At 36.6% G+C, this 25,294-nt stretch overlaps 1 protein-coding gene, 1 long non-coding RNA gene and 1 pseudogene across 11 annotated transcripts; 1 reads left to right on the forward strand and 2 right to left on the reverse strand.

Annotated features, from left to right (window-relative positions):
* Nucleotides 1-7,605: 7,605 nt before the first annotated feature.
* Nucleotides 7,606-11,466, reverse strand: LOC149237046 (cellulose synthase A catalytic subunit 7 [UDP-forming]-like). Of its 10 annotated transcripts, XM_089372567.1 has the most exons (10): nucleotides 11,305-11,464; nucleotides 10,867-10,934; nucleotides 10,639-10,768; nucleotides 10,292-10,482; nucleotides 10,099-10,131; nucleotides 9,772-9,931; nucleotides 9,245-9,310; nucleotides 8,566-8,618; nucleotides 8,353-8,461; nucleotides 7,606-7,741 (listed from the first exon to the last, which is right to left on the reverse strand). In XM_089372567.1, the coding sequence occupies exons 2-6, from the start codon at nucleotides 10,882-10,884 to the stop codon at nucleotides 9,866-9,868; spliced, it is 438 nt and encodes a 145-aa protein (XP_089228693.1). In that variant the 5' UTR covers nucleotides 10,885-10,934; nucleotides 11,305-11,464; the 3' UTR covers nucleotides 7,606-7,741; nucleotides 8,353-8,461; nucleotides 8,566-8,618; nucleotides 9,245-9,310; nucleotides 9,772-9,865. The 10 variants fall into 10 exon arrangements, with proteins under 10 accessions (XP_089228693.1, XP_089228694.1, XP_089228695.1 ...); XM_089372568.1 differs by having other exon boundaries at nucleotides 9,772-9,899; nucleotides 10,867-11,466; XM_089372569.1 differs by having other exon boundaries at nucleotides 9,245-9,530; nucleotides 9,772-9,899; nucleotides 10,867-11,466.
* Nucleotides 11,467-12,257: 791 nt separating this feature from the next.
* Nucleotides 12,258-14,023, forward strand: LOC149237047 (uncharacterized). The gene is made up of 3 exons (XR_016245227.1): nucleotides 12,258-12,326; nucleotides 12,660-12,755; nucleotides 12,948-14,023. It is a non-coding gene; the product is annotated as an uncharacterized LOC149237047 (long non-coding RNA).
* Nucleotides 14,024-19,535: 5,512 nt separating this feature from the next.
* Nucleotides 19,536-22,942, reverse strand: LOC149237048 (putative disease resistance protein RGA4; annotated as a pseudogene).
* Between the last annotated feature and the right edge of the window lie 2,352 nt (nucleotides 22,943-25,294).

The following is a 25,294-nucleotide window of genomic DNA, read 5'->3' on the forward strand; positions in this document are numbered from 1 at the left end:
AATCTAAAGCATTGTATGAATGAATGAGATGGTTAGATCAGTTTGAAAGGTAGCAAGTCTGGTTGCACTCATCCAGGGATCATCAACGCATGTGTGTAGTCAGTCACGGGGAATTAATTTTAAAAAAAAGATAAAATAAAAAAACAGACAATGGTAACTCCAGTGCAACTGATTAACAGGAAGAGGCCATGCAGCTCATCACAGCACTGTCGTCTGCATGTGGCCACATACGCTTGGCCACTGCACTCCCTCACCATGAATTACGCCAAAATTAAATGACGCTCGGCTGACTCTCACACCCTCTGTTCAACTGCGGTTACAACTGGAGCACGCATCCACCACTTCCAGATCAGTTAACCAATGGTCCTCTACAAGTTTTCTTCCTAATTTCTTAGATTTCTGTCGTTTTTTAAAAAAATCTCCCACCTATCACAATCTACAGGCGTTTCTACAGGAAGTCTTCTACAGGAAACGCAGAAAACAACCATGCAGAAAGAAAATGTGGGATTTTCATCGAAATTCAAGCTCCAAATGAGTGGTGGACGAAGCTAGAACAGATCATGTTATGGTAAGGACTGCAGATGTTTCCCATATCATGGTGGATGAAGGTGGATTAGTCAGAGCCATGGAGAAGAATTTGAGCTCACAGGTTGTCGATGGTAACATTGAAATTTGTTCCCTGTCCAATAGTCTGGGCCCTCAGTTCTCTTTCTGCCCTGGGGAGTTTGAGAATGAAAAATGGGCAGTCGATGCAAATATAATATTGACAACTACAACTAGCCTACATGAACTTCTAATGCTGGCGGAGGAGATTGAATCTAAAGGGGCACAAAAAGAAAACAAGCAGAAGAGAAAGCAATTGTTCAAGACAGTACTGAGACATATGGTGAAGCATACGATGACCAAAAACGTCAGTCTGAAGTACGTGATTCAACTGCAGGCCAATCTAATGTGACTGACGATAAGAAGAATGGAGTTTCTAAGGGTAATGGAAATATGTCTAACCAGCATTTGACAGAGTTGAAATCACATAGGCCTGGTTCAAGTGTTCTTGGTAAAGGTGGAAATTCTCAAATGCAGAATTCAAGGCCATTTCATCCAAGTACTTCTATCAAAGGGGTTGTAAAGGTTGGAACAAGAGGTAGCATTGACTTGAGTTCACATGGAAATACGGGAGAAAAGTCTCAACTGGAACATATGGAAGTCATAGTGTCAGCTACAGAAGGTTCAGTTCATCGGCCAACAAAAAATGGAACTGCAGGTTGGAAGTATACTGTTCCACAACCATTTGCTCTTGCAACTGACAAAAGGGCTTCCACAGGAGTACAGCCTATTGATGTAGCAGCTAATGACATGAACAAGCATATGGGTGCAAGAGGTACCCCATCTTCTTCAGTTCCTAAAAAGGACAAGATGCCAGTGAAACTGGATACACAAGTTGCTTACCATCCTTTGCTCTCTGAAGATCTACATCTCCATGACCAGAATGTGAATCCTTCCAAGCAAGTGAATATGAAGCTAGAGGAAGATGCTCATTCCACTTTTTCCTCAACTGCAAGTGCAAAATCAATCAGAGATTCTAAGGGCAAGTCTGGCAGTGCTCCTTCCGGAGTTGTTTTCAGCTTTAGATGTAATGAGAGAGCTGAGAAGCGTAAAAAGTTTTTTTACAAAATTTGAGGCAAAATTGAAGAAAGGAAACACACGGATAGCCGAGTATTTGGGCAGCAAAAGTCTTGAAGCCAAGGAATTGTTGTTCATTAATATCACACAGCCCAGGAATTCTTCCTTGAGTCCAAGGGGAAACCATCAACAACATTCCCTTTTCTAACCAAAGCATAAGGAAAGGAATCACTCTCACCATGCCAAGGGAATTTACAATTCATCATTATCCATGGTTATCATTTTAGGTTGTTGTGTCCACTTAGACATGGAATTGATTCACCTCCATAAAAGAAGTTAAGCATTTCCTATTTTCTTCTATAGTCATTAAGTGAATGTGCCACAAAAATAAATGAAGAATTTTGGCCAAGATATCAGTCCTTCTAACAGTGAGGAAGAAGAGCAGAAAGGGGGAGAAGATGAAGGCTGCCACAGCCAAGCTGAAAGGAAAATCGCCCACAGCCAAGCAGGATACAGTGGTGCTGTCTGTTTCTACTGGAAGACAGAGGACTGTTTCTACAGGAGCCAGCGAACTGTTTCTACAGGTAGTTTGAAAAGAGGGAAGTCAAAGGAGAAATCGGCCGAGATTTTAGCCAAGGAGGCCACCAGGGCCATCAAAGATGAGGAGAGAGATTGGTTGCTCAGAGGATGAGCAACACTTTCAGTAGGGGGGTGATGATGAGCCCCAAAAATGGATGATTATTTGGGCTCATTCAACCACCTAATTCGACTTCATCCACCATTCTCATTAGTTTATTGCATGTTTTTTATTATATTTATGTTAATAGAGTGAATTTGGTTAGTCATTATGCCAACAAGTCTAATGGGTGCTTTGTGTAGCCTTTTTGGTCAACTTGGAGACAAAATTGAAGGTCTTAATGAGCACTTGGCAGCCAAATTCGCGAGAGAACAAGCTAGAGGATTTGTAGGAAGGTGTCCCCTTCATTTATGGGCCCTTACCTCGAATTCTCCACCATCAGCTCGAAGTTCAAGGGCCATCGAATCAATCAGTACAAGGGCAGCCAAGCAAGTCAAGTAGGACTGCTGTTAACTCCAAGTTTTGGGCAGCCGAGTCCCTAAAGTTTAGGAGGATTGTTGGGTCCTCAAATTGTATAAATAAGAAGGCTTAGGGCCTCATTTTGGTTAGCCAGTGTAGCCAGTGGATGTTATCTAGTTAGCCAGTAGATAGTAGCTAGTGGTTAGTCATTTTGTAGCCATTAGTTAGCTAGTTTGTAGTTCGATTTTTATGCAATAGATTAGTTTTGCTTTCAGCTCATGTTCAAGTTCTTCTTGTGGACAGTTTTGATGTAACTCTTCATTTCTTGATCAATAAAGATGAATCCAGCTTTGCACCAGCTCTAAATCTCTCTTAGGAGGCTATAGCTCTTGGGGTTGGGCCCATCTCAAGCGCCCAATACCTCCTTTGATTATCTTTATGTGTTTTCGCTGCATTCTTAAGAGTAAAATATGTTATTCAGATCTAAATCTTGTTTTGTTATTTAGTTTGTTTTTTGATGAGTAAAATAGCTTTTCATGCTCAGATTTAGTTGATAGGTCGTTAACAGAAAAAGCTTCAAGAAAAGGGCCAACAAACATCTGTGGTTTCACCTCTCCCTCAGTGGGATCAGGAGCTGTGACTAGGATGACTTTGCTGCCCACAAAAACACTGATTTTGCTTTGCCATGCAATCACTAGTGTTTGATTTTCATGTGTAGAAGTTGGTTACAAGTTCAAACTTTCATTTGCTTATTTGCATGAGTTAAAATACATGGTTTCATTGCAGGTCACACTTATGTTCATTCTCTTTACTAACAGCTAGCAAATTAGGTCAACGTAACTAGGTCTTTGAATTCATAAGTCTTTGTTGTTTCAGATTGGAAAAACGACTTGCAAAGCACCTGTACCACTCCTTCATCTGCTTATTCTCCATCAGCACCATCCACTCCACCCTCTACTTAGAACCCTTGCTTCACGTTTGCCATTCGCTCCCAAAACCCTAATTTTTGTGCAACATTGCTTCACTCTCCCTTGAACAAATCGAACCATCCTCGCCATTCCTTAGCTCCATCCATCAGTTCCTAGGCCACTTCAGACCCCTATCCTACCTCCATATCCACTCATGCATCTTCCCTCACTCACCCATGCTCCAAAATCCCATTTCGAAACATCCTGTAGAAGAATTACAGAACATCCTGTAGAAATCCTGAACATCCTGTAGAAACCCCTGCAGACTTCCTGTAGAAGTTCATAAACACGGTTGCATGGCATCCAGACTTTGTGAAACTCTCTGAAAGGATGTTAGGGACCCCTTAGACCCTCTCTGAACCTTCCCAACCTTTCCCAAGCATTTCTCCTCCTTGATCCACCTCTGCACAGTGAAAAGCTAGTTAAAAGCACATGCATGATAATTCCAACAACTTAATCAAAAATACAAAAAGATGTTTTCTTCAGATAGTGATAACTTAGACACATGCATTTTATCTTCCTAGAAGTAATGGCATCTCTTTCAGTAGTTTGCATGCTCTCCTTTGCGTCAGTAGGACTAGCTGGTAGAATTAGGGTTTGCTAGGGTTTGCGTTTCTTTTTTTGTCTTTCGGTTTCTTTTCGCAATTAGACTAGCTTCCTTCGAGTTAACTTTCGTCCATCAATTAAAAAGATTCTTCTAAGAGCTCATAGAAGTTGGCTTAAGCTCCTAGCGGACTTGTGCCAGCTGACCAAGTGACAGCTGCGGCAAGAGCTAGTACTTGTGCATACAGCACCGTCGCTTCCAAGTTTGTTACGAACTACCGGGTTGATAAAATTAAAGAAAGGAGTTCCAGGAGTTGTAGCATTATTGCTACAATACTGGAGCCCACCAGCTATCAAAGAAACAAACAATTCAAAGCAACTTGTGTTTTCCTTTATGGATGATAGATAAGAGAGAGGCAGAGAGCACCAACCTCAATCTTTCGCTTGGCGCCTTGCTTGTTTCCTCTCTCCTTTGATAGAGATTGCCGCTCCTTTCTCACTTGTCTCGCTTCAAAGAAAACCTGTAGAGGCAAAGCAACAAATAACCATCAAAGCATAGAGATCTATAATACCATAAACAATGCAGAATCAGAAGTACATTAACCATACAATTGCCTTCACAAATACAAGATTTACAAGTACACAAGTATATGGAGGAAAAATCAAATAGCTTTATTGATAATAGAAGTAGAAGAGAGGATTACAACCCAACTGTCTGATCTAGCATCATCCTCCCAGCATGAAATCCCTCTTCACCTGATGAAAAGCAAGATTAGCCAACAATACAATGTCTCAAAGAGAAACCAACAACACTTCCTTACAAATTACAAAATTCCAGCCTCTGGATCTCTTAGCTGAGGGATCCATATATAGATATTTGTAGAGGGGTGAGTCAGCTTCTGGGTTTTTGATTAGCATCATTTCACTGATAGTTCTTGGTTCCACTTGGAGATTTCATGATTTCTTACTCATCCCTGGGCGAATTTAGAGAGGCAAGTGTCATATGAGAAGTTTCTAGAAGATTCTCTGGGTTTCCACTTAGCAAACTGTCTCTGCCATTTGTCTACTCTCGCCCATAGCACCCTAAAGAAGGCTCTTTTAGTATGCATCGCACCTGGCCAGTGTAACAGCCAGTATGCATCGCACCCTTAGCACTGAGCAGCCTATATGGTCCAATTTTGACCAATTCTGACTAGTTTTTCAGGGAGAACTTCTAGGAAATGATGTAATCAGTTGACCTTGATCTTTTAGGGTGTGGAACAACACTTTTAGGGGTTTAAGAGCCCTTGGTTTATCGACATATGTGATTGGGGTTGCAGTGGCCAAATATGTCTATAACAGTTGCCCCCTAAAGCATGAGGTCGTAAATCTTCTGATGTCGGGTGAAATGCTTTATCATGAGGATCCGAGGTTTTTCGAACTGGAAGGTGACCTGTATAAAATACAATACAATACAATACATTATCTTCACATTATTTTCATGATCTAGCTGAGGCGGGCATTCCCATGCTCAGCTTTATAAATTCATTTTCATGTACATAGGACAGACAACCATCTGTGTTGCAGACTGGTGATTCTTGTAGAGCCATTATCCCTTAGCTCAGATGATCATCTGTGCAACTATGGTGTACGTTTGATGTCTTTATTTTCCTGAATCTATCGCAGCCCAGATGGATGAAACTAGATCCGGGGTCTTCAAAACTCGTTCAATCTCTGCCCGATGTACAAGTCAATCCATGTGAAAAGATGTTCTGAAGTCGAACATGGCAAGACATTGCTTGATTACCAGCTAATGATGTAAGCTATTAACAGGCGCCATAGGAATCACAGATAATGATAATGACCCTCAAGGTACTACAGTACAATTCACGTGGTGTGAATAGAGGATCTGATGTCAAACACCACGCAAAATCTTTCGGTCGAAGGCCATTGATGTAAACCTGTCACCGGAAGTGAGAAACTTTCCATTAAAGCATGCAAGCTTCAAAGTACTGAAAGGGTTGTTCCTAAGTCAACTTTTTGGATAATGAGCTGATGTCGACAAGAAGTGATATGTCGTAGGAGGGCCTTAATGAATCCCACATCTACGACACAAAATGAAGCAAATGATTTTTTGGAGGTGAAAACGATCTGATGATACAAGGTTCAGGAATGGTGGTCATGAAAAATGGAGAGTGAAGGCATTGCAGTGGATGAGGCATTAGCTGGGTTGGTGAATTCTCCGAACGACTTCTCTTGAACATATCGGTGACACTATGATGGATTGGTAGCGTTAACCCCAAAGATGGATGGTACGGAGGACTAATGGTGATGTGAATGAAATAACCCAATCCGACTCAATCATGGTGATGGAGTGAAAGTGTCATGTTCAAGAGCGACCTGCTACCAATGAAGTTCTTCAAGTTTTCTTCCCTTTTTTCCCAGTCATTGCTAACCAGTACCTTTTTATTTTTGTCAAGCTTGAGGAGGATAACATATGCTTATTCTATAATTTGCCCTTCGGGCAAACCTGTCGCTATGTTTTAGCGAGCCTAGCGACAGTGAAACTCTCTCTTGTCCGGATGGACAAGTTTGTCGCTATTCAATGCCATTAGTTCAAGCATAGTGATATCAATACTTAATAGTAATCACCAATCTGTACAGTGTTGAATCCATTGTATTTATGGAAATAACTATGATATGTTTAAACGTTTGAATTAGGTTAAGGTTATCGTATTTACCCTAATCACTCTTATTCAACCATACTGTTCTCGTAACCTATAGTGGAACCAAAAATGGCTATGCTCAGCCATATATAGGTGAAACATGTATATTTCTTTTCGACCTATAATGATTTTTTCTGTTTGGAAAAGTAGAACATTTTATGCGTTTTGACCATTTACAAGTAACTAATCTCAACAACGTTGTAACTAATGAAAGGTCCATAAGGGAAAAGATTAAAATTTAAAAAATTCCAACCTTGCCATAATGGAAATCTTCAATAATTCTAGGCCTCCTTTATTCACCTGCATTGCAATGCAATGGCATTTAATATAAAATTACTATTATAGAAGCAAAAATGCTATATATTGTCACCCTTAACTTCAATGAAGAAGCACTTGAATGTATGGAGCAAAGCCGCCTCCATCTCCTTCATCTATATGTCCTTATTTGTATGTTAAAATTGAGGCATCTTCAAGTTTATCTGCTAGCCTTGTTTAAGCACTTCATAAGAATGGTTAAATCATTCTGAATCTGGTCTCATTTGATGTCCTGCAGAAATAAATCCATCAAATAGCTAGATTTTAACATTGTCACCTTCAAAAATACTCCATGAACAGAAGCAACATCCTCACCCTAAAAAATACTCCATGAACAGAAGCAACATCCTCAAAATTAGCCGAGGCTTTTTTTTTATTCAAAACAATGAAAACCAGAAAACTAAATTCTTCACCTCACTACCAAACTGTACAATGCCTCTTAAATGGTCAATCTTCAGCCGTAAGAAATTGTACTTCACAACATCCACACTAAGCTTCTAAGGTATCATCCTTGAAGGGGCTATGGTTTTCATTGTGTGATACACTTGTGATACCTAGAACATGCAAATGGTACAAAAGCATGAATTGAGCACATTAAAAGCTACTCCTATCAATGCTATAAGTGGTCAAACTCTAAAGTTGTCCACATGAAATAAGCAGAAAGTGATAGGACAAATATTTCCACTTTTAATATTAAACTTCCCTGATGTCCACTAATGAACTAAAATGCAGTCAACAAGACCATAGTAAAAGACACAATTGAGAATGCCTCATGCAACTCCAAATTTAATAAGAGATACTACAAGAGAGCTACACAGGTTCAGAAAGCCAAAATAAAGAACAGAAAATAAGTCCTTGAATGGTGTAGGACCTTTAGTATGAAAGAAGCGGCAATTGATACAATAAAAGCTTCCAGTTTTAACATGAACTAGTAGAGGAGGCCAACAATATAATTGCCTCCATTTGTCCTTCCAGCTCTTGTTTCTGTCCAGCCTTATTTTCTAAAATTGTTTAACAGGTTTATGTTAAATGAAACAAATCTTACAAACAATTGACCAAACAATAACTCAAGATCCACTTTCCTCCCTTGCAGTAAGGAACTAGGGAAAAGAAAAGCTTGGGACTAATTAGTGTCACAGTATCCAAAAGCTTTTATTCAACTAACCTCGTAAAGATCAATTTCCTCATCTGGTGGAAAACCAGCCATCACATTCAGCTTTGTAATAATTTCTATTGGCTTGCCCAGAGCCTTGACAAAAAGCCTCCCAACATACCTGAAAGACAATATTCTATTAGGTTGTAATAAGCCAACTAAATTCTGATAAAAAATCCATATTTGGAAAAGTATATGAGTGGAAATAAAATGCACATTGCATACCATTGTGAGAACAGTTGATTTTTTCAACCAGTTTGGATTTGCAATGAATGAACCTGCAAAGAACAATCCACAGATTCCTTCACTTCCCAAGTAAGGGCGACGGAAGAGGGTCGTTAAGTCGTATCCGTTGACAGAGGCAAATAAAATTGAAGAGTAAAAATGGAAAAGACTTGCAGTTTTCCCTGAAAAATTGATACTGCCAAAATAATGATTCTCAGAAGTGCCAAAGAGTCCAGATTCTTACAGAGACTACAAAGTTGGATGCTTATAAAATTGTGAGGAAAAAATGGAAAAGATTTGTTGTTTGCCCTGAAAGCATGATACTTATATGCCCAAAAAAATGTTCTCAGAATTGCCCAATCTCGTGTTTTTGGAACATAATCTTTGCTGTTTACAAACTCTTCATTCAAAATTGACAAAACCTTTATACGCATTTTGTCAATTTCTTCTTTTGACAACTCCCCTGATCTCACTAGAGCTGATGTTCTATTAGTATTATTACCATTAAAGGTTGTGTTGCAATTACAGAATATAGGAAACACGGTATATGATTACATTGAGCTATAAGCATAGATACATAGATATGAGTAATTAAGGTTGTTAATTAGTTATGGTAAGATAGAGGACCATACTTTATTAGTAATTACTAGCATATACAAAGGCGGTCAGAGTAAATCACCTCAGGTTGAGAAGTTTTTTGTGCCTCGCTCCATCCATTATCGCAGAGCAATTGAAGCTCACAAAACTGTGCCATACCTAAAATTTCTTAGTGAAACCGGGATCTCTGAAAAATCCAAAGCTACTTGCAGTCTTGCATATTTAGCTCATAAAATTATGATAAACATAAAATATCTCAGTGAGACCAGGATCTCTTAAAAATTAAAAATTCAGAACTACCTGGATTTTAAAAACTCTGAAACTATAATGTAATGAAAACGCTACTGGTATATTTAGCTCATAAAATTCTGATAAACCTAACATTTCTCGGTGAAACCTACTTGGATTTGAAAAACTCTGAAACTAAAATTCTGAAATTATAATGTAATGAAAGCCCATGAAACTGTGATAAACCTCAAATTTCTTAGTGAAACCAGGATCTCTAGAAAAAATCCAAAGCTATTTGCATATTTAGCTCATAAAATAATGATAAACCTAAAATTTCTCAGTGAAACTTACTTGAATTTTAAAAACTCTGAAACGCCATACCTAAAATTTCTTAGTGAAACCGGGATCTCTGAAAAATCCAAAGCTACTTGCAGTCTTGCCTCTGCCTGAACTCTTCACTGTGTGTTCTGTTTTTCTAACTCAGATTCCGCTTTCGTATCGACCTTGATCTGTTCATGATGGCCCACAGCAGAGGATGTAACTTGAAAAGAAAAGAGGTGAACATCAACAAAATTTTAAGAAGATTATAGTTTATTGCACTCAGAAAAGCCAGATTCTGTTACAACCTGGTAAGATCTCAGACAGGATTATGCCCAATTTTACAGTTAAAAAGTATCTATGCTATTTATATTTGTGAAGATATACAACCTGGTGTGAATGGTACATGCTCATCAGATGTTTCTGGCATGAGAGAACAGATGAAATCATCAGCATATCCTCATTCTCATTGGGACATTCATACATGAAGGTATTCACTCTTCAAAAGGAGAAGAAAACACAAAATTCAGAAATTTCCCCATCTTAACAGTGATGTTCTTTGCTTACAAACCATGAGTCTTACCTCTTCACCCCATTTAGTATCCACCTCATAGTTGGTACTGATCAACTGCAGAATATCCTTGGTTGAATTGTTTAAAGATTCTGAACTTGCACCGCCAATGGCACTGACAACTGATGCAAGAAAAGTTGGGTTCTCACCAAACGTTTCATTCAAGGTTTCGTATGATATTTTAGACTTCTGATGATGAAACCCTGGAAATTCATGTTAAAAATAATAACCATTAAACTGGATCTCTGGACCCAGAGAAGGAAACTGACCTTTAAAAACATAAAAACAATAACAGTAAAAAGTATATAATAAGCTTCAGGACTGAATTTGAAAGAATTAATGATCTGGGTAGTTGCAACCTGTTGGTTTTGCATGGCTGTTGGGATACTGTGACCTTGGTTTACTTCTAAAAGGAGATTTTCTCCTGTGAACACAACCAGTACCGAAGTAAATAGGGCCCTGAAGCCCATCTAATCCTCTTATGACCACCTGTAGTGTGCATTACAATATCTCAATATTTAGTGTTACAGTTAGAAAGATTGAAATTTTTGCAATAATACTTCATTGGAGAAAGACAGAAAACTTACATCAAAAGTGAAGGTCATCCTGTGCCATAAATATCATGTTCATCAATGCCACTAAAATGCTGTGGAAACTGTACAAAGCATTCATTTGAGGCTCGTTATAAAGTATTTCATTGCTTTCCTTATCACTGCCAAAGCGACAATGATTGTCGAGTATTCAACAAAACACGTTCTATTTGATTGAGCCGGGGTAATTTTCAATTATGGCAAAACTAGGCTTCAGATTATATTATGATAAAAATACGTCCATGGACCATGTGGGCCCTCCCATGAGGGCCACATGCCTCACCTCCTCCATAACATAACATGCAGGGCGTAAACCATGCCACTTAACATCGTATCATGGTAATATGTCTGCTAATATGTCAATACAGGAGACATCACGATAATCGAACAACCCAGGAACTAGAACATAACAGGAAGATACTTGTACAGAGAGACCTGTCATGGGAAACTGAAGGTTCTGCCGCTGCTGCTGCCGTTGAGTGATGCAATCACCGGAATCGGAACTCGCCTCCCCAGCAGGCAGTGGCTTAAGAGAATTCTCGCTATTGCAAACGACTGGTTGTTCGCATTCCGTCTTCAACCTCCCCCTGCAATTATATCAGATAAATGACATTGTTTGTCCTGTTATAAAAAACTTAAATTATGTTTCAATTAGCTGAAATCTAAGGGTAATTAGATTAGCGCTGTCATTACACAATTTCATGTTTTTCTTCTCGTAGAATATAAGAATCTAGCATCCTGAACAACAAACCCTGTTCATAAGTCTAGCTTCCTATCATATATTGAAAAGTAGTGAACTGTTATATGAATTTGTAACTCTAAATCACGGCCACTTGACAGTGGAATGATGAGAGACATGGCGCTCATGGTAGGTCCCACATAGCGTTTTGTGTAGGATGATTTCTATGTTATGTCGACAATGGTTACATACAAATAAAATGATGGTTAACAATAATATATAGAATTTGCATGTGCTACGCGTGTCCTACTGCCTCACCACCAGAGATGTAACGAAAGAACAAGTGCCTTCACAGAAACTCAGCTGCCAAACACACAGCTTTTCACAAAGGATGGACTGGGAGTAGCCCTGACCGTGCCTCAAATGTACCAGACACGAATATGGCTAGCTTGATGTACTCCACTGTTGAATTCACTTGTCACGACAATTGCCTTATGAACATAATCTTGGTTTTGGATCACTATACAGATTCATTATGTTCCAGGCAAGACTTGAACTCCTGCTAGCCTGTTAAAGTGGGAATCCAAACAAGCACTTGAAACAGCCTTTAGGGACAGATGAAGCTTGAAAGAGCTAACAATTAAAATATTATTTACTAACACCTATCCTGGCTTTTCTACAGAATTGTGTCTATCTTATTCTTGAACATGCTCCAAGAGGTGAGCTGTATAAAGAGCTACAATGCTGTAAGTGCTTCAAGGAAAAACGTGCAGCTACTGTAAGTTCTCTCCTTTGAAGGCATGTTTGTTTTTTAAATTTTTACTTCATACAAGGTTAGTTTTGTCTAACGGTTATCATGTCATAATCACCAAATTTCAAATGGCAATCAAGGACTGAACGCCCATTAAGCCATCATGTCCACATAGAATGTAAGTCTCATGCCTAAAGGCGATCTAGCAGGGATAAATTTGCCAGCTAGAAGTCCTGAGACAGACTTCTGTGGAGAACATAATGCGAAATACTTGCATTTGACTACGTTGTACCATAGTTCAGCAAATCAATTTATTTTCTTTTGTTTCTACATTAATCTGATTTCTCTGCCTTAACACAGTACATTGCATCGTTGGCAAGGACTTTACTCTTCTGCCATGAAAAGCATGTGATACACCGGGATATCAAGCCAGAGAATTTGCTGATTGGTTTTAAGGTAATTGCTATGGTTTACATTATATTGTTGGATTGCACTTTGAAACAATTCACCCAACTTTTATTGCCAGATGAACACCAGAATGTCTAGACATTCTTCAAAAAGGATAAGTTTCGTGCTAAATGTGGTCGGAATATTCTGGGCTTATACTGGGATTTAAATACTGCTAATTTTTGAGGTTATGAAACGGAGGGTGAACTGAAAATTGCAGATTTTGGATGGTCTATACATACCTTTGGTAGAAGGCATACCATGTGTGGAACCAACAAAGTCCACCATCATTGCCAGCAGATCCACAGATTGTTAACATGGCTTGCATTGTAGCAGATCCACAGATTGTTAACATGGCTTGCATTGTAGCAGTTCAGTGGAAAAAATAGAATGGATTACAGGCAGTTACAGCAGCGTGCAGACATCGACAAAGCAAATTCAATTCAAGGCGCCTCCTGGCACTCCGCCATGCACAAAGCAAATTCAATTGAAGGCGCCTCCTGGCACTCCGCCATGCACGAAGAGCACGGACAGCAGAACAACAGAACACCTACCATGCACGAAGAACACCTGCCATGCACGAAGAGCACGGACAGCAAAACACCTGCCTGCCAATATGCCAAATAATTCACACTGCCAAACTAATGTTAAGTACACTGCCAAACTAATGTTAAGTAATGTTAACATTAATCTACGAAATCACTTGACGGTCACCAATAATAAAGACGGCAAAGGAAGATAGTCTATGCTCCGGCCTCTCCCGCCTCGGGAAGAGGCCAAATAAGATGGCAAAGCTGAAGAGTAGCTGAAGAGTTTGGTTATGTCGGCAGATCCCTGCACAGCAGCTTTGGAAACTTTATAATAATCACCAAATAACACCAGATTAAAACTGCAAACTAATGCTAACTCAAAACTGATCGATTACTATAGTCCCTGCTGATTGCTAGATGGCAGGGACTAATAATTACAATATTTGTGTTTGAGATTGTTATATCCCATTTCAATTAGGATGTTTAGTTTCTAGCTTTTATAATATTATTGTCTCTTAAAGTTTAAATGGCCAAACTTTAGAGTTAGCTTAGCTTTATGCATTTTAAGGAAGAGGAAGGCCTCATGTCCTAATAATGGGTCAATAAACTAGGCTTTATCTTAAAGTTTAAATGGCCAAACTTTAGAGTTAGCTTAGCTTTATGCATTTTAAGGAAGAGGAAGGCCTCATGTCCTAATAATGGGTCAATAAACTAAGCAAGTTTAAATGGCCAAACTTTAGAGTTAGATTAGCTTTATGCATTTTAAGGAAGAGGAAGGCCTCATGTCCTAATAATGGGTCAATAAACTAGGCTTTATTAGAGGAGTATAATATTCATTAAATAACTGTATTTTATTTTTCTTTTTCCTTTTAATCCAATTGTAAACATTTTTTTTTCTTTTTGATAATTAAGATTACAGGTTTTTATTTAAAAAGTATTTGTGAATTTTTTATTTTTATTTTTTTTAGTTAAGATGACAGATTTTTATTTATAAGAGTATGTGTGAATTATTTTATATTATAAAATTATAAAAATTAGTTTATTATTATTTTTAATTACATCAAAATATATACAATTTAATAAAATAAATGATAAATTTAATTTAAAATAAAAGGTGCTAAACCATTAATTTAAATTTTTTATCAAATTATATAATAAAATTAATTTAAAAATAATTAATTACGTTGTAGGACGTTCTCTCTGAAATCAACAAGCTTGGCTGCCACCCTGCACCATTATGCACTTTCAGATTTCATGTTAGACGATTGAAAAGCATTTGGTCGTTGGATCACAACTTGAACTGTGAATTATAAGTAGGTGGAACTGTTCTGGGACTACCGAAACTACCTGTATTTCTGATGCATAGGATAGTAGATCTACTACACCTATTCCCTGCACCTCTGTCTATGCTGATGGATAAACTGTGGAAAACGAAGTAAAGCAACTGTTTGGTTCTGGTTCAGTGGGTCGGTCGATTGAGAGTGGAATCAACATTAATCCCCAAAATTCATTGGGCTTAGTTTAATTCAATTGTGCGCAAGGGCTGCTCGGATTTTCTCGTGGTAAGTTTGTAACCCATATCTTGAATAGTATCACGCAATGCGTAATAGATATTAGCAAATTTTCTCAATTTCTTCTAAAAATGTATGCATGATTTAAATCTTAGTAAATTCATGTCATTTATGCTAAAATAAGAAAATAAGTGTTTTTAAACATAATATTATTATCCATATGCACTAAACAATAAAAACAATTAAAATAAAATCCATATATATATTTGTGAATATGGATTAAAAAAATAAATACATGTTATTTATGTTAAAATAGGAAAATAAGTGTTTTTAAACCTAATAAAATAATAAAAACAATTAAAATAAAATCCATATATATTTGTGAATATAGATTAAAAAAATAAATGCATGTTATTTATGCCAAAAGAGGAAAATAAGTGTTTTTAAAGATAATATTATTATCCATATCCAGCAAATAATAAGAACAGTAAAATAAAATTAGTGGTCAGATATTGCTATTATGCTTCCACTCAAGGAAATAGGAAAATAAGTGTTTTTAAACATGATATTATTAACCATATGCAGTAAACAGTAAGAACAGTTAAAATAAAATCCATATATATGTGTGAATATAGATTTAAAAAAGTAAATACATGTTATTTATGCCAACAAAGAGGAATTGTGTTTTGTATCCATTATAATTAAAATAAAATCCATATATATTTGTGAATATAGATTTAAAAAAGTAAATACATGTTATTTATGCCAACAAGGAAGAATTGTGTTTTGTATCCATTATTCCATAATAGGAAATGACTTTTCAAGAAACAATATAGCTCATGGAAAACTATTCAATGCCTAACTATTAATCAAAATGATCTAACATTTTATTCCGATATTCCTTTTTATACAAATAAATTAATAATTTTTTGGAATTTTGTTTTCTTCTCAATAATTAGAACGGTTAACTTGTCACCTTAATAGACAGTTAAAGAAAAAGATGCCAAATATATAAACACAAAAATAATTAAGTATTTTGGATAATACAATTCTTACAAATGATCCTACATCTATGAATGCAAATATAGATGAGTCACATGTATTTTCTATAAATAGAAATACACAGAGGAACTACACGTAACCTTAATGGACAGTTAAAGAAAAAGATGCCGAATATATAAACACAAAAATAATTAAGTATTTTGGATAATACAATTCTTACAAATGATCCTACATCTATGATTGCAAATATACATGAATCACATGTATTTTCTATAAATAGAAATACACAGAGGAACTACACGTACTTTTAGTTTTTCATTGCAAAATTTTTTGAAAACTTATTAACGCGGAAATAATTAAGGGTTTTGGATAATACAATTCTTATAAATGACCTTACATCTATCAATAGAAATACAGACGAATTACATGTACTTTTAGTTCTTCATTGCAAAATTTTTTGAAAACTTATTATTGAAAGCTTATTTTCTTAGTATTAGTAAGATGTCAAACTTTTCTTAGTGTGTTTTATATTATTATTATTATGTTTATTATTTGTGTAATGAAAATTTCAACTATGTAATATAAAAAATTATTTTTATAAAAAATATGATAATTTAATTTTTATAAATCTCGTGAGCATTTAATTATAAAATTAAATTAAATTTTAAAAATTAATGAAGTTAAGTTTTTGAAGTTTATTGGTCAGTGAAGTTATATTTATTATTGGTTTTGAATAAGTTTCTTTTAATTAAAGCATAGATCCATAACATGAGTTGAGAGGGATCAAATTTCCTCACGTGTAAACTTTTTTATTTAGAACATTGTTTTTTATTTTTTATTCTTATTTTAAAGGGGAGTGGAAGGAAAAAATTTCTATTTAGCACATTATTTTTTATTTTTTATTTTTATTTTAAAGGGGAATGGATGGAAAAACATACACATCCCCTCATATTGTAGAATGAGCCTCAACTTACACATCCCCTCACGGGTTGTAGAATGAGCCTTTCGGCTCAATTATTATGAAGAACTTTAAAAGATAGACATACGCATGTAGTATTTTCGACATAGGCTCCTTGTGATTGTTCAGCCTCATTTTCTTGCTTTAGATAATCTTAGTGTGGCTATAAAAGTTAAGTGAAAAAATTAATCTAATAGTGTAGGACAGGTATGGAAACACCATAATTAACATGGCATCCATGGTGGACATTAATGATCTTTATCCTAATAATTTAAGAGAATGCAAAAGGGATTAATAAAGCTAAGAGATAAAAGTAATCTAATAGAGTAGGACAAGTATGGAAACACTATAATTAACATGACATCCATGGTGGACATTAATAATCTTTATCCTAATAATTTAAGAGAATTTAAGAGAATGCAAAAGGGATTAATAAAGCTAAGAGATAAAATTAATCTAATAGTGTAGGACAAGTATGGAAACACCATAATTAACATGACATCCATGTTGGACATTAATAATCGGTATTCTCAAAGTTTAAGAGAATTTAAGGGAATGGAAAAAGGATTAATAAAAATGATTGTTGTGTTATTGAGAATTTAAGATAATGCAAAAGGAATTAATAACAATGGTTGATGTGTTATTTTTTTTTTCCAAAGAAAAAATTGTAATTTTATTATAAAGAAAGAAAATTACATTTTGCAGAGGTTGAATGAGGTGTGGATCGTGTAGATCCACTAATGCAAAGAATTTGTTTTTTGGTCCAAAACCCATTGACTCAATAGATGAGGGCATTAGAATGAAAAACTGAAAAAAGATAAGTTATTGATGATTTTAGACCTCCAATGTTGGCATTTTCTCCAATTTCTCTAGCGGCCAAAGCCCATTGAATTTATGCGTGAAGAAATTAGAACAAAGAAATGAAAACAAAAAAGTTGCTTGATGATTTTAGATCTCCAATTTTGGCCATTTCTGCAATTTCTCAATGTTCCTTTTCCTCTCATGTACAAAGTCATCCTGTGCACTTGCAAAAACTCTCAAGCTCACTAGCCATTCCTTTGCCAAGGATTCAATTTATGGTAAGTATGTCATTTAACAAATTGTTGCAAGGAAAAAGCAAAAGAATTTTCTCATTCAATTTATTGTAAATGTGTCACTTAACAAATTGTTGCAAGGAAAAAGAAGAAGTTTCTCATTTGCAAGCAAATAACAAACATAATCTGATTGAGGTGGTATTGTTTCTAATACATATTTTATTAATGATGAGTAAAACCTTATCTTGAATGCAAAACACAATTTTATTCTTAATGTAAGATCCATATTATGCTATCGACTTACGGCATTTCCTTTGCAACATTTGGTGCAATTACTAGTATTTAAGAGTTTTATAAATATTTGCTATAACATTAAAACAAAAAACTTTACTACAAATTTCACATATTTACCCTCTAATTCATACTCTATCCATATAAATTGGTTTTACTGACATAAACTCCTATTCAAATATCATTTATAAATGGAGTAGTTTACTGAGGCAGAAGAATTTCAGGGATGGCCAAAAGTGGTTGGAATATGGGTAAAAAAAATTCAAAAAATCTTATAGAGGCAGTGTTTGAATCATGTTTTTGATGGTGGAAATAAATTCAGCACCATCAAAAACTTCTAAAACACCTAAAATTATGAAATTTAACAATTTTACAAAATTCCTTACCAGAATTTTTCAAAATATGATCAAAATTTCCATAACTTTCAAGAAAAAAACATTCCAATTAAACTAAAACTTTATAAATTCTAAGCTATCATTTATAAGCAGTCGGCAATGATGAAGCGTCCACTAGTATGATCAGGTACAGCCCTAACAGGTTTTTAATAGTTCATGCTTTCCAATACATTTGGATTGGCATCTCATACATGCCATTCGATTTCCCTGCTTTATATGGTATTGCCTAATCCATAACACCAACCAAAATGCAACAACATGCCATGCAAACTGGCACCAGGTCTTGATCAAGGCAGGGACTACGCCCTTTATATATGATAACAGACGTACACAGACAAATTTGTAGATCGAATTATGAACTACTGTTATTCAATATGGTTTAGGTAGAGTGATTAGAACAAGGGCGGGATTATTTGTAAATTAATTTCAAATACTAAAATGCAAAAGATTGAAATTGGTGATAATGCAAAAGATCAAAATTGGTTATAGGACTTACTTTTATATTATTTATATCTTTTTACACTAAAAAAGAAAGTTTTTTTTTCAGTAAAAAAAACAGGATTTATATTTATATAAAGGATATTTACATAGAGAATACTTGATATATGCATAAAGCAAATCGATGTAAGTCTAGGCTGAAACAGAGCACAACCGAAGACTGGAAATCTGATAATAGAAGATAAAGTAGAAATATGTAGCGAAACAGATTATGTCTAGACATAAACACATGGATAATCTTTTAGGTCCATTTAGATTAAGCAACCCCATCAAAATGAGAAGACCAAGGAGGAAATAGACAGACGTACCTTTACGAAGAGGAAGAGTCTATTGAGCGGAGGAAGACAAAAAGCAAAAAATGGATTAAGTACCCGGTAAGGAGAAATCTTCAATCTGATATGATGTTGATCCCATTTGAATCTCCATTTTCCACATATCAGGCTGAATTGCAAGGCCTTTCTTTAACAATTCATCAGTGAGAATTATGGGACCTGTCCACATGATTGATTGAATAATCCTTTTTGCTGTTCCATAATACATTTATCCTATTCATCCACCCAAATAAAAATAACATAATAACATGGAGTTCTTTATAGATAATTGCCCTTTTTACAACTAAAAGAGAGCTTATAAGTAACGCCTCCATTGATTAGATATATTCCATTGTTGCACTTGGATGCGCAAGCTGATCTAACTGGCGCTTTGAAAAAGCTAAAAATAACTATGCTAATCTTTAGCTTAAGCTTACACACAATCACTGATAGACACCTTACTCACACAAAACTGAGCTAAATTTAACTTTCTAACAATAAAGACTGGACTTTCTAAATCTAACTAGACTAGACTGGATGACCTGAGTTAACTTAACTCATTTATATGGACGGTGGGAGTAACAAATTCTTCATCCTTAGGAATAACAACTTCTTCCGCTTCAAGCTTCGGAATATCGACTTCTTCTGCTTCTCCCTTCGGTCCGGAGGCCGATTGTCTGGCGCATTTCCCTTATGGATTTAATTTTAGACATTGCTTTCTCCCCCACTGGGTATATTACTTTAATCTTAACTTGGCGTTTTCTCAAAATTGTCGAATGGAATTTACGAAAGTCCGCTTCTTCCACCACTACTTCTTTCAGACTCTTCAACTTCTCTAAGCCTACAGGCATATTTATCACTTGCTCGCACTTTTTTATTCGCAAATACTTTAGCCTTGGCATCGCATCATCCTTCAACAGGGGAAATTCTCTCAAACTCTTAAAATTTTCTATCACAAGCTTTTCCAGATTCGGAAATGCGTTAGGTAGGCCAAACTCCCCCGGAAGCTCTACACAGTCTCTGTTCTTTGACAAGCGAAGTTTTCTGAGACTGGGAATTTTTTCTAGGCCTTTATAATCTGCACCTGGGACATTGCCATCTAATACCAGCACCATGACACTCTGAAGGTCAAAGATCCATCTGGGCACCAAACAGTTATGTAGACGAACGCGTTCAAGTCCCTGAGCGATGGATTCGATGTCCCTGGGAAGACAGAGGAGGCGTGAACTAATACTTCGCAACGAGAGTGTTCGCAATTTTTTCATCCGCCAGCTGTAAGACATTGGCTGTCCTTTTGCTTTTGAATACAGCGCCTTTCAATTTCTGTAAAGAGCTTAGCTTCGCTACTCCCGCCGGCAACGACACCAATTCTCTGCAGCGCTTCACATTGAGATGTACCATGAATTTGTGCTCGCCTATGCCCGGATGCAGCCTTCTCAAATTTTTACAGAAACTAACATCCAGAAACTGGAGGCGCCAGAGACCACTCAAGGACCTCGGCAGCTTCAAGATCTCTGTCCTGGATAAGTTGAGGAACTTCAAATGTGTTAAATTGCAGATAGACCTGGGCAATGATTTGATAGATGTCTGACTTAAATCTAAGACAGCCAAATATCTCAAATTATGAAAAAAACTTGCAGAAATGGATTTAAGATCCATATTATTCCATAGCAGCAGAGTTCGGAGATGTGGACACTGGATGGCATCTGAGATTTTGGATATATCATTTTTAACCAATGAAATTCTACGCACGCCCAAGCACTCTATCGAGGGTATTTCTTTCAATTCTTTTCCGGGCTTTATCAAGCATTTAGTTTCAACTTGAGATTCAGTGAGAGCTAAATCGTGAAATAAATCATGGATTTTAAAATACTTTATTAGCCCATCCCCACCAACCTGTGAAACTTCTATGAGGCACCGATCAGCAAGTTCTTGAATGTAAGAGAGTCCTATATGGTATGCGTCCTCTGCTTCTTGAGCGGAAACAAACCCTTCAGCCATCCATGAATACACTAGATATTCTGATCTCAGTGCATTGCTTTTAGGGAAAAGGGAACAGTACAGAAAACAAGACTTCAGATGGTAGGGCAAGGCTTGGTAACTTAACCTTAGAGAGGACATGACGCTGCTAGTTATGGTCCTGGCTTGATTTAGACGCTGAAAAGTGGATTGCCATAAAGTCGGAATCCTCTCTACTCTTGCCATGGACGCTGCTACTGTTTTTATGGCTAAGGGCAGTCCCGAAGAGCTTTCTACAATACCGCGGGCGACGCGGATCAGCGCTTTTGAAGGAGTACTCTAACCTGCACGCTCTGGAAAAGCATGAATTTTGAACAATTCCAAGCTGTCTTCCTTATTCAAACATTCCATTTCATGAGTGTGATGAGCCTCTATTGCTTCTCCAACTCTTCTATGACGTGTAGTGATCACAATCTTGTCATTTCCACTTTGCAATGGCAGGCCAACGCTTTCCAAAACGCCTTCAGCCCACACGTCGTCTAGAACAAATAGAGAATATTTACCTGCTAAATGTTCACAAACGATGCGTCTAAGCGTCTCCACTTCTAGTTCTGACAGATTGTCGGTCTTTGGGAGTTTAATTTGCGCAGCCATTTCAAGAAGTAGATTTTTAACTCTAAAATCCCGCCCCACTGACAACCAAATCACATGGTTAAAACGTTGCTGAACGTCTTCGTTGTTCACAACACGTTGGACCAGAAGAGTTTTGCCCAGCCCTCCCATGCCGACAACGGCAATGACTGTAGAACGCTCTTCCAATATGACTGGAGATTCTGGAGAACGCTCTTCCAATATGACTGGAGGTCCCGGAGAACGCTCTCCAGGATCTTCCACTATGACTGGAGATCCTGGAGAACGCTCTTCCAATATGACTGGAGGTCCTGGAGAACGCTCTACCAATAGCCAGTGAGTCATGAGTTTAATGTCCTTCTCCATCCCCACGGTCTTATATTTTGTAAGAAGAGCAGTTGATCTTTCCCTCTTATCTTCTGAATTTGCATTTAATGCGTGAAGCTGAGCATTCACATCCAGGACGGACCTCAGATATTTGAGGTTTCTGGCACCAGAACGTATCGTCATGGTATTCTCCTTTAATTTTTTAATCCTCCGGCCCATCCGAAAGCGGAAGAAAGGGTTCCCGAACTTGCGAGGCTCGCAGTCCTCTACGATGTCCACAGCACGGTAGAGCAAATCTTGGACTTTGTGCAACCATGTCGTCACTGAACTAGAATTAGAATTGCTCCTCTGAACTGTTGTGTCATTCAACAAGGATTTAATGGAATCAAGCTCGTCACAAATGAATTCTACATCCTCTCTAAAATTGGTAAGCATCGATACCCCTTCAAAGATTTTGCCAGCCAGCATTGTAGTCAATTTCTCACCGAGCGTGCTGATAAGAGCTTCTGCCATGTTTCCTTGTGTTTTTTTATTTCTTCTCCCAATAACCAGGAAAGCATATACAGACTCTCTTTGTGCCTCTCCTAAGCTAAAATAATGTTTCCAGTCATCCCCGTACCATTGCTATATGAAGTCACAGATGACGATTTTGTAAGCCCGTGATGAAGCTCAGTGATGAGTGGGTGTGTTTCTCTTTGGGCTCGCTCTGTCTCGTTTTCCCTCACAGCTGTGATTTTGTTGTTTCTGCATGTCGTTATTGTTGGGTTTTAAAAGATCAGGTTGTATTTTGCGCTCTCTTTTTTCCTTTCACTTTTTTTTAATTATGCTGATTAACAATAAAGGTGATTGTGTTGAGAGGTGATTGTTAGTTTACTTGGAGATGTTGCGTTACTTAGTAGGGGAGGTATATTGTTTTGTATAAATGAACGTAAATATTTAAATGATTATATAAATTTAATTATAAAATTATAAAAAAATCAAAATAATTTAATTTAATTTGTTATATTATAATGTTTTACTAAGACTCTGGGATGGGGAGATGTTGGTGCATGGAGATGCACAAGGGGACGTGTAGGAGTACCCTCAAATTTTAGGGAAATTTAGGGGGATGGGATGTCGGGTAAATAATATTTTTTCTTTTTTATATATATATATATATATATATATATATATGTTTCAAATTCATATTCAATAATGAAAGTATAAATAGAATGATATATACATAATTGAATTAAATAATGAAATACATTGATCCATACTCATCATCCTTACTAATACATACATGATTCATCCATAAACCACGAGATTCAATAATGAAATACTCTGATCCATATTCATTATTCAACATTCTAGAATCTACATTGATTTAAAAATTAAATTCATGAAATCTAAACATTGGAATAGTAAATTGATAGTTTAATTATGCTGATTAACAATAAAGGTGATTGTTAGTTTACTTGGAGATGTTGCGTTACTTAGTAGGGGAGGTATATTGTTTTGTATAAATGAACGTAAATATTTAAATGATTATATAAATTTAATTAAAAAATTATAAAAAAATCAAAATAATTTAATTTGTTATATTATGATGTTTTACTAAGACTTTGGGATGGGGAGATGTTGGTGCATGGAGATGCACAAGGGACGTGTAGGAGTACTCTCAAATTTTAGGGAAATTTAGGAGGATGAGATGCGGGTAAATAATATTTTTCTTTTTTAATATATATATATATGTTTCAAATTCATATTCAATAATGAAAGTATAAATAGAATGATATATACATAATTGAATTAAACAATGAAATACATTGATCCATACTCATCATCCTTACTAATACATACATGATTCATCCACAAACCACGAGATTCAATAATGAAATACTCTGATCCATATTCATTATTCAATATTCTAGAATCTACATTGATTTAAAAATTAAATTCATGAAATCTAAACACTGGAATAGTAAATTGATATAACTAAAACTTAAAAACAATGGAGTGATGAGTCTACAAGTCACTCTAATATACACATACAACTTGGTGCTCTTGATTAAATACTAATTCCATACCCTTGTACATGACAAAATGCAATGGAAACATTGCAATCTATCGAATCCTGAATTCCTGAAAAAAACTGTTAAGTCTGCTGGATTTTGAGTGAGATCTAAAATTCTACTTTTTCCATATGAAATCCAATGATGTCAGAACCACTCTCAACATCCTAAGTCATTTCATGGTAATGTTAAAAATTTAAGTAAAAGGATGAAAAACATTCTCCTTCATCTTTCATTTTCATCCTTTTACTTTAAGAATTTAACATTACCATGAATTGCATAGCATTAGTAGGGAAATATAGTCAAATACTAGGTCTTCCCTATCATAAATCATTGTTTACAAGGAAATTTAAGAGGGGACGCATAGCCCATTTTGAGGGGGGACGCCCAGGTGTCCCCCTTTTGAGGAGTTGCGTCCCCCACACTGGGGAAACACCCCCCCTCTGCGTCTCCCTGCGTCTCCCCAAAAGGGGGACGTGAGAACATTTCCCCAGACGTCCCCCTGTCCCGAGTGTGTGGGGTGTGCACACCCGACATTGGGTGTCACGCCCCTATCCGGGCGATGGTCTCTCGACCGCACATAGACAGGTGCGGCACCGATACCCACTTTCTTTTCACCAATACTTAGGAGTACGGAATACGCCTAACCATCAACACTTAGTTTATTTTATGTTTCTTCTACTAAGTATTATTACACAATGTAAATAAACATTCACATTCTTCACATCATCATAACATCATTTCATATGCACAACAGAAAGGCATTTTTCTTCAACGGGAGGGGCAACTCCCCAAATATAGAGTTTTCCCAAATCAGTAATAACGGTTCAATAATCTTTACAAGTATACAATTTTCTTTTGCTTGGAAACCTCAAGTTTCCCTTCAATAAAACTCCCAAGTTACACCCTGCAACTTGCCTTCAAAATCACAACTTGACTGCCCACCGGGTCGGGTCACCCAACTCACCGGGTGGGGTCGCCCACCCTTCAACAATGCCCACTCTCCGTAGCTCGTCGTTCATCGGGTCGGGTCGCCCAACTCGTCAGG

The sequence above is a fragment of the Pinus tabuliformis genome, chromosome 8 (genome assembly GCF_031772625.1).
Source record: "Pinus tabuliformis cultivar Carrire ecotype Pingquan chromosome 8, CPIR1, whole genome shotgun sequence".
NCBI classification, from domain to species: Eukaryota; Viridiplantae; Streptophyta; class Pinopsida; order Pinales; family Pinaceae; genus Pinus; species Pinus tabuliformis.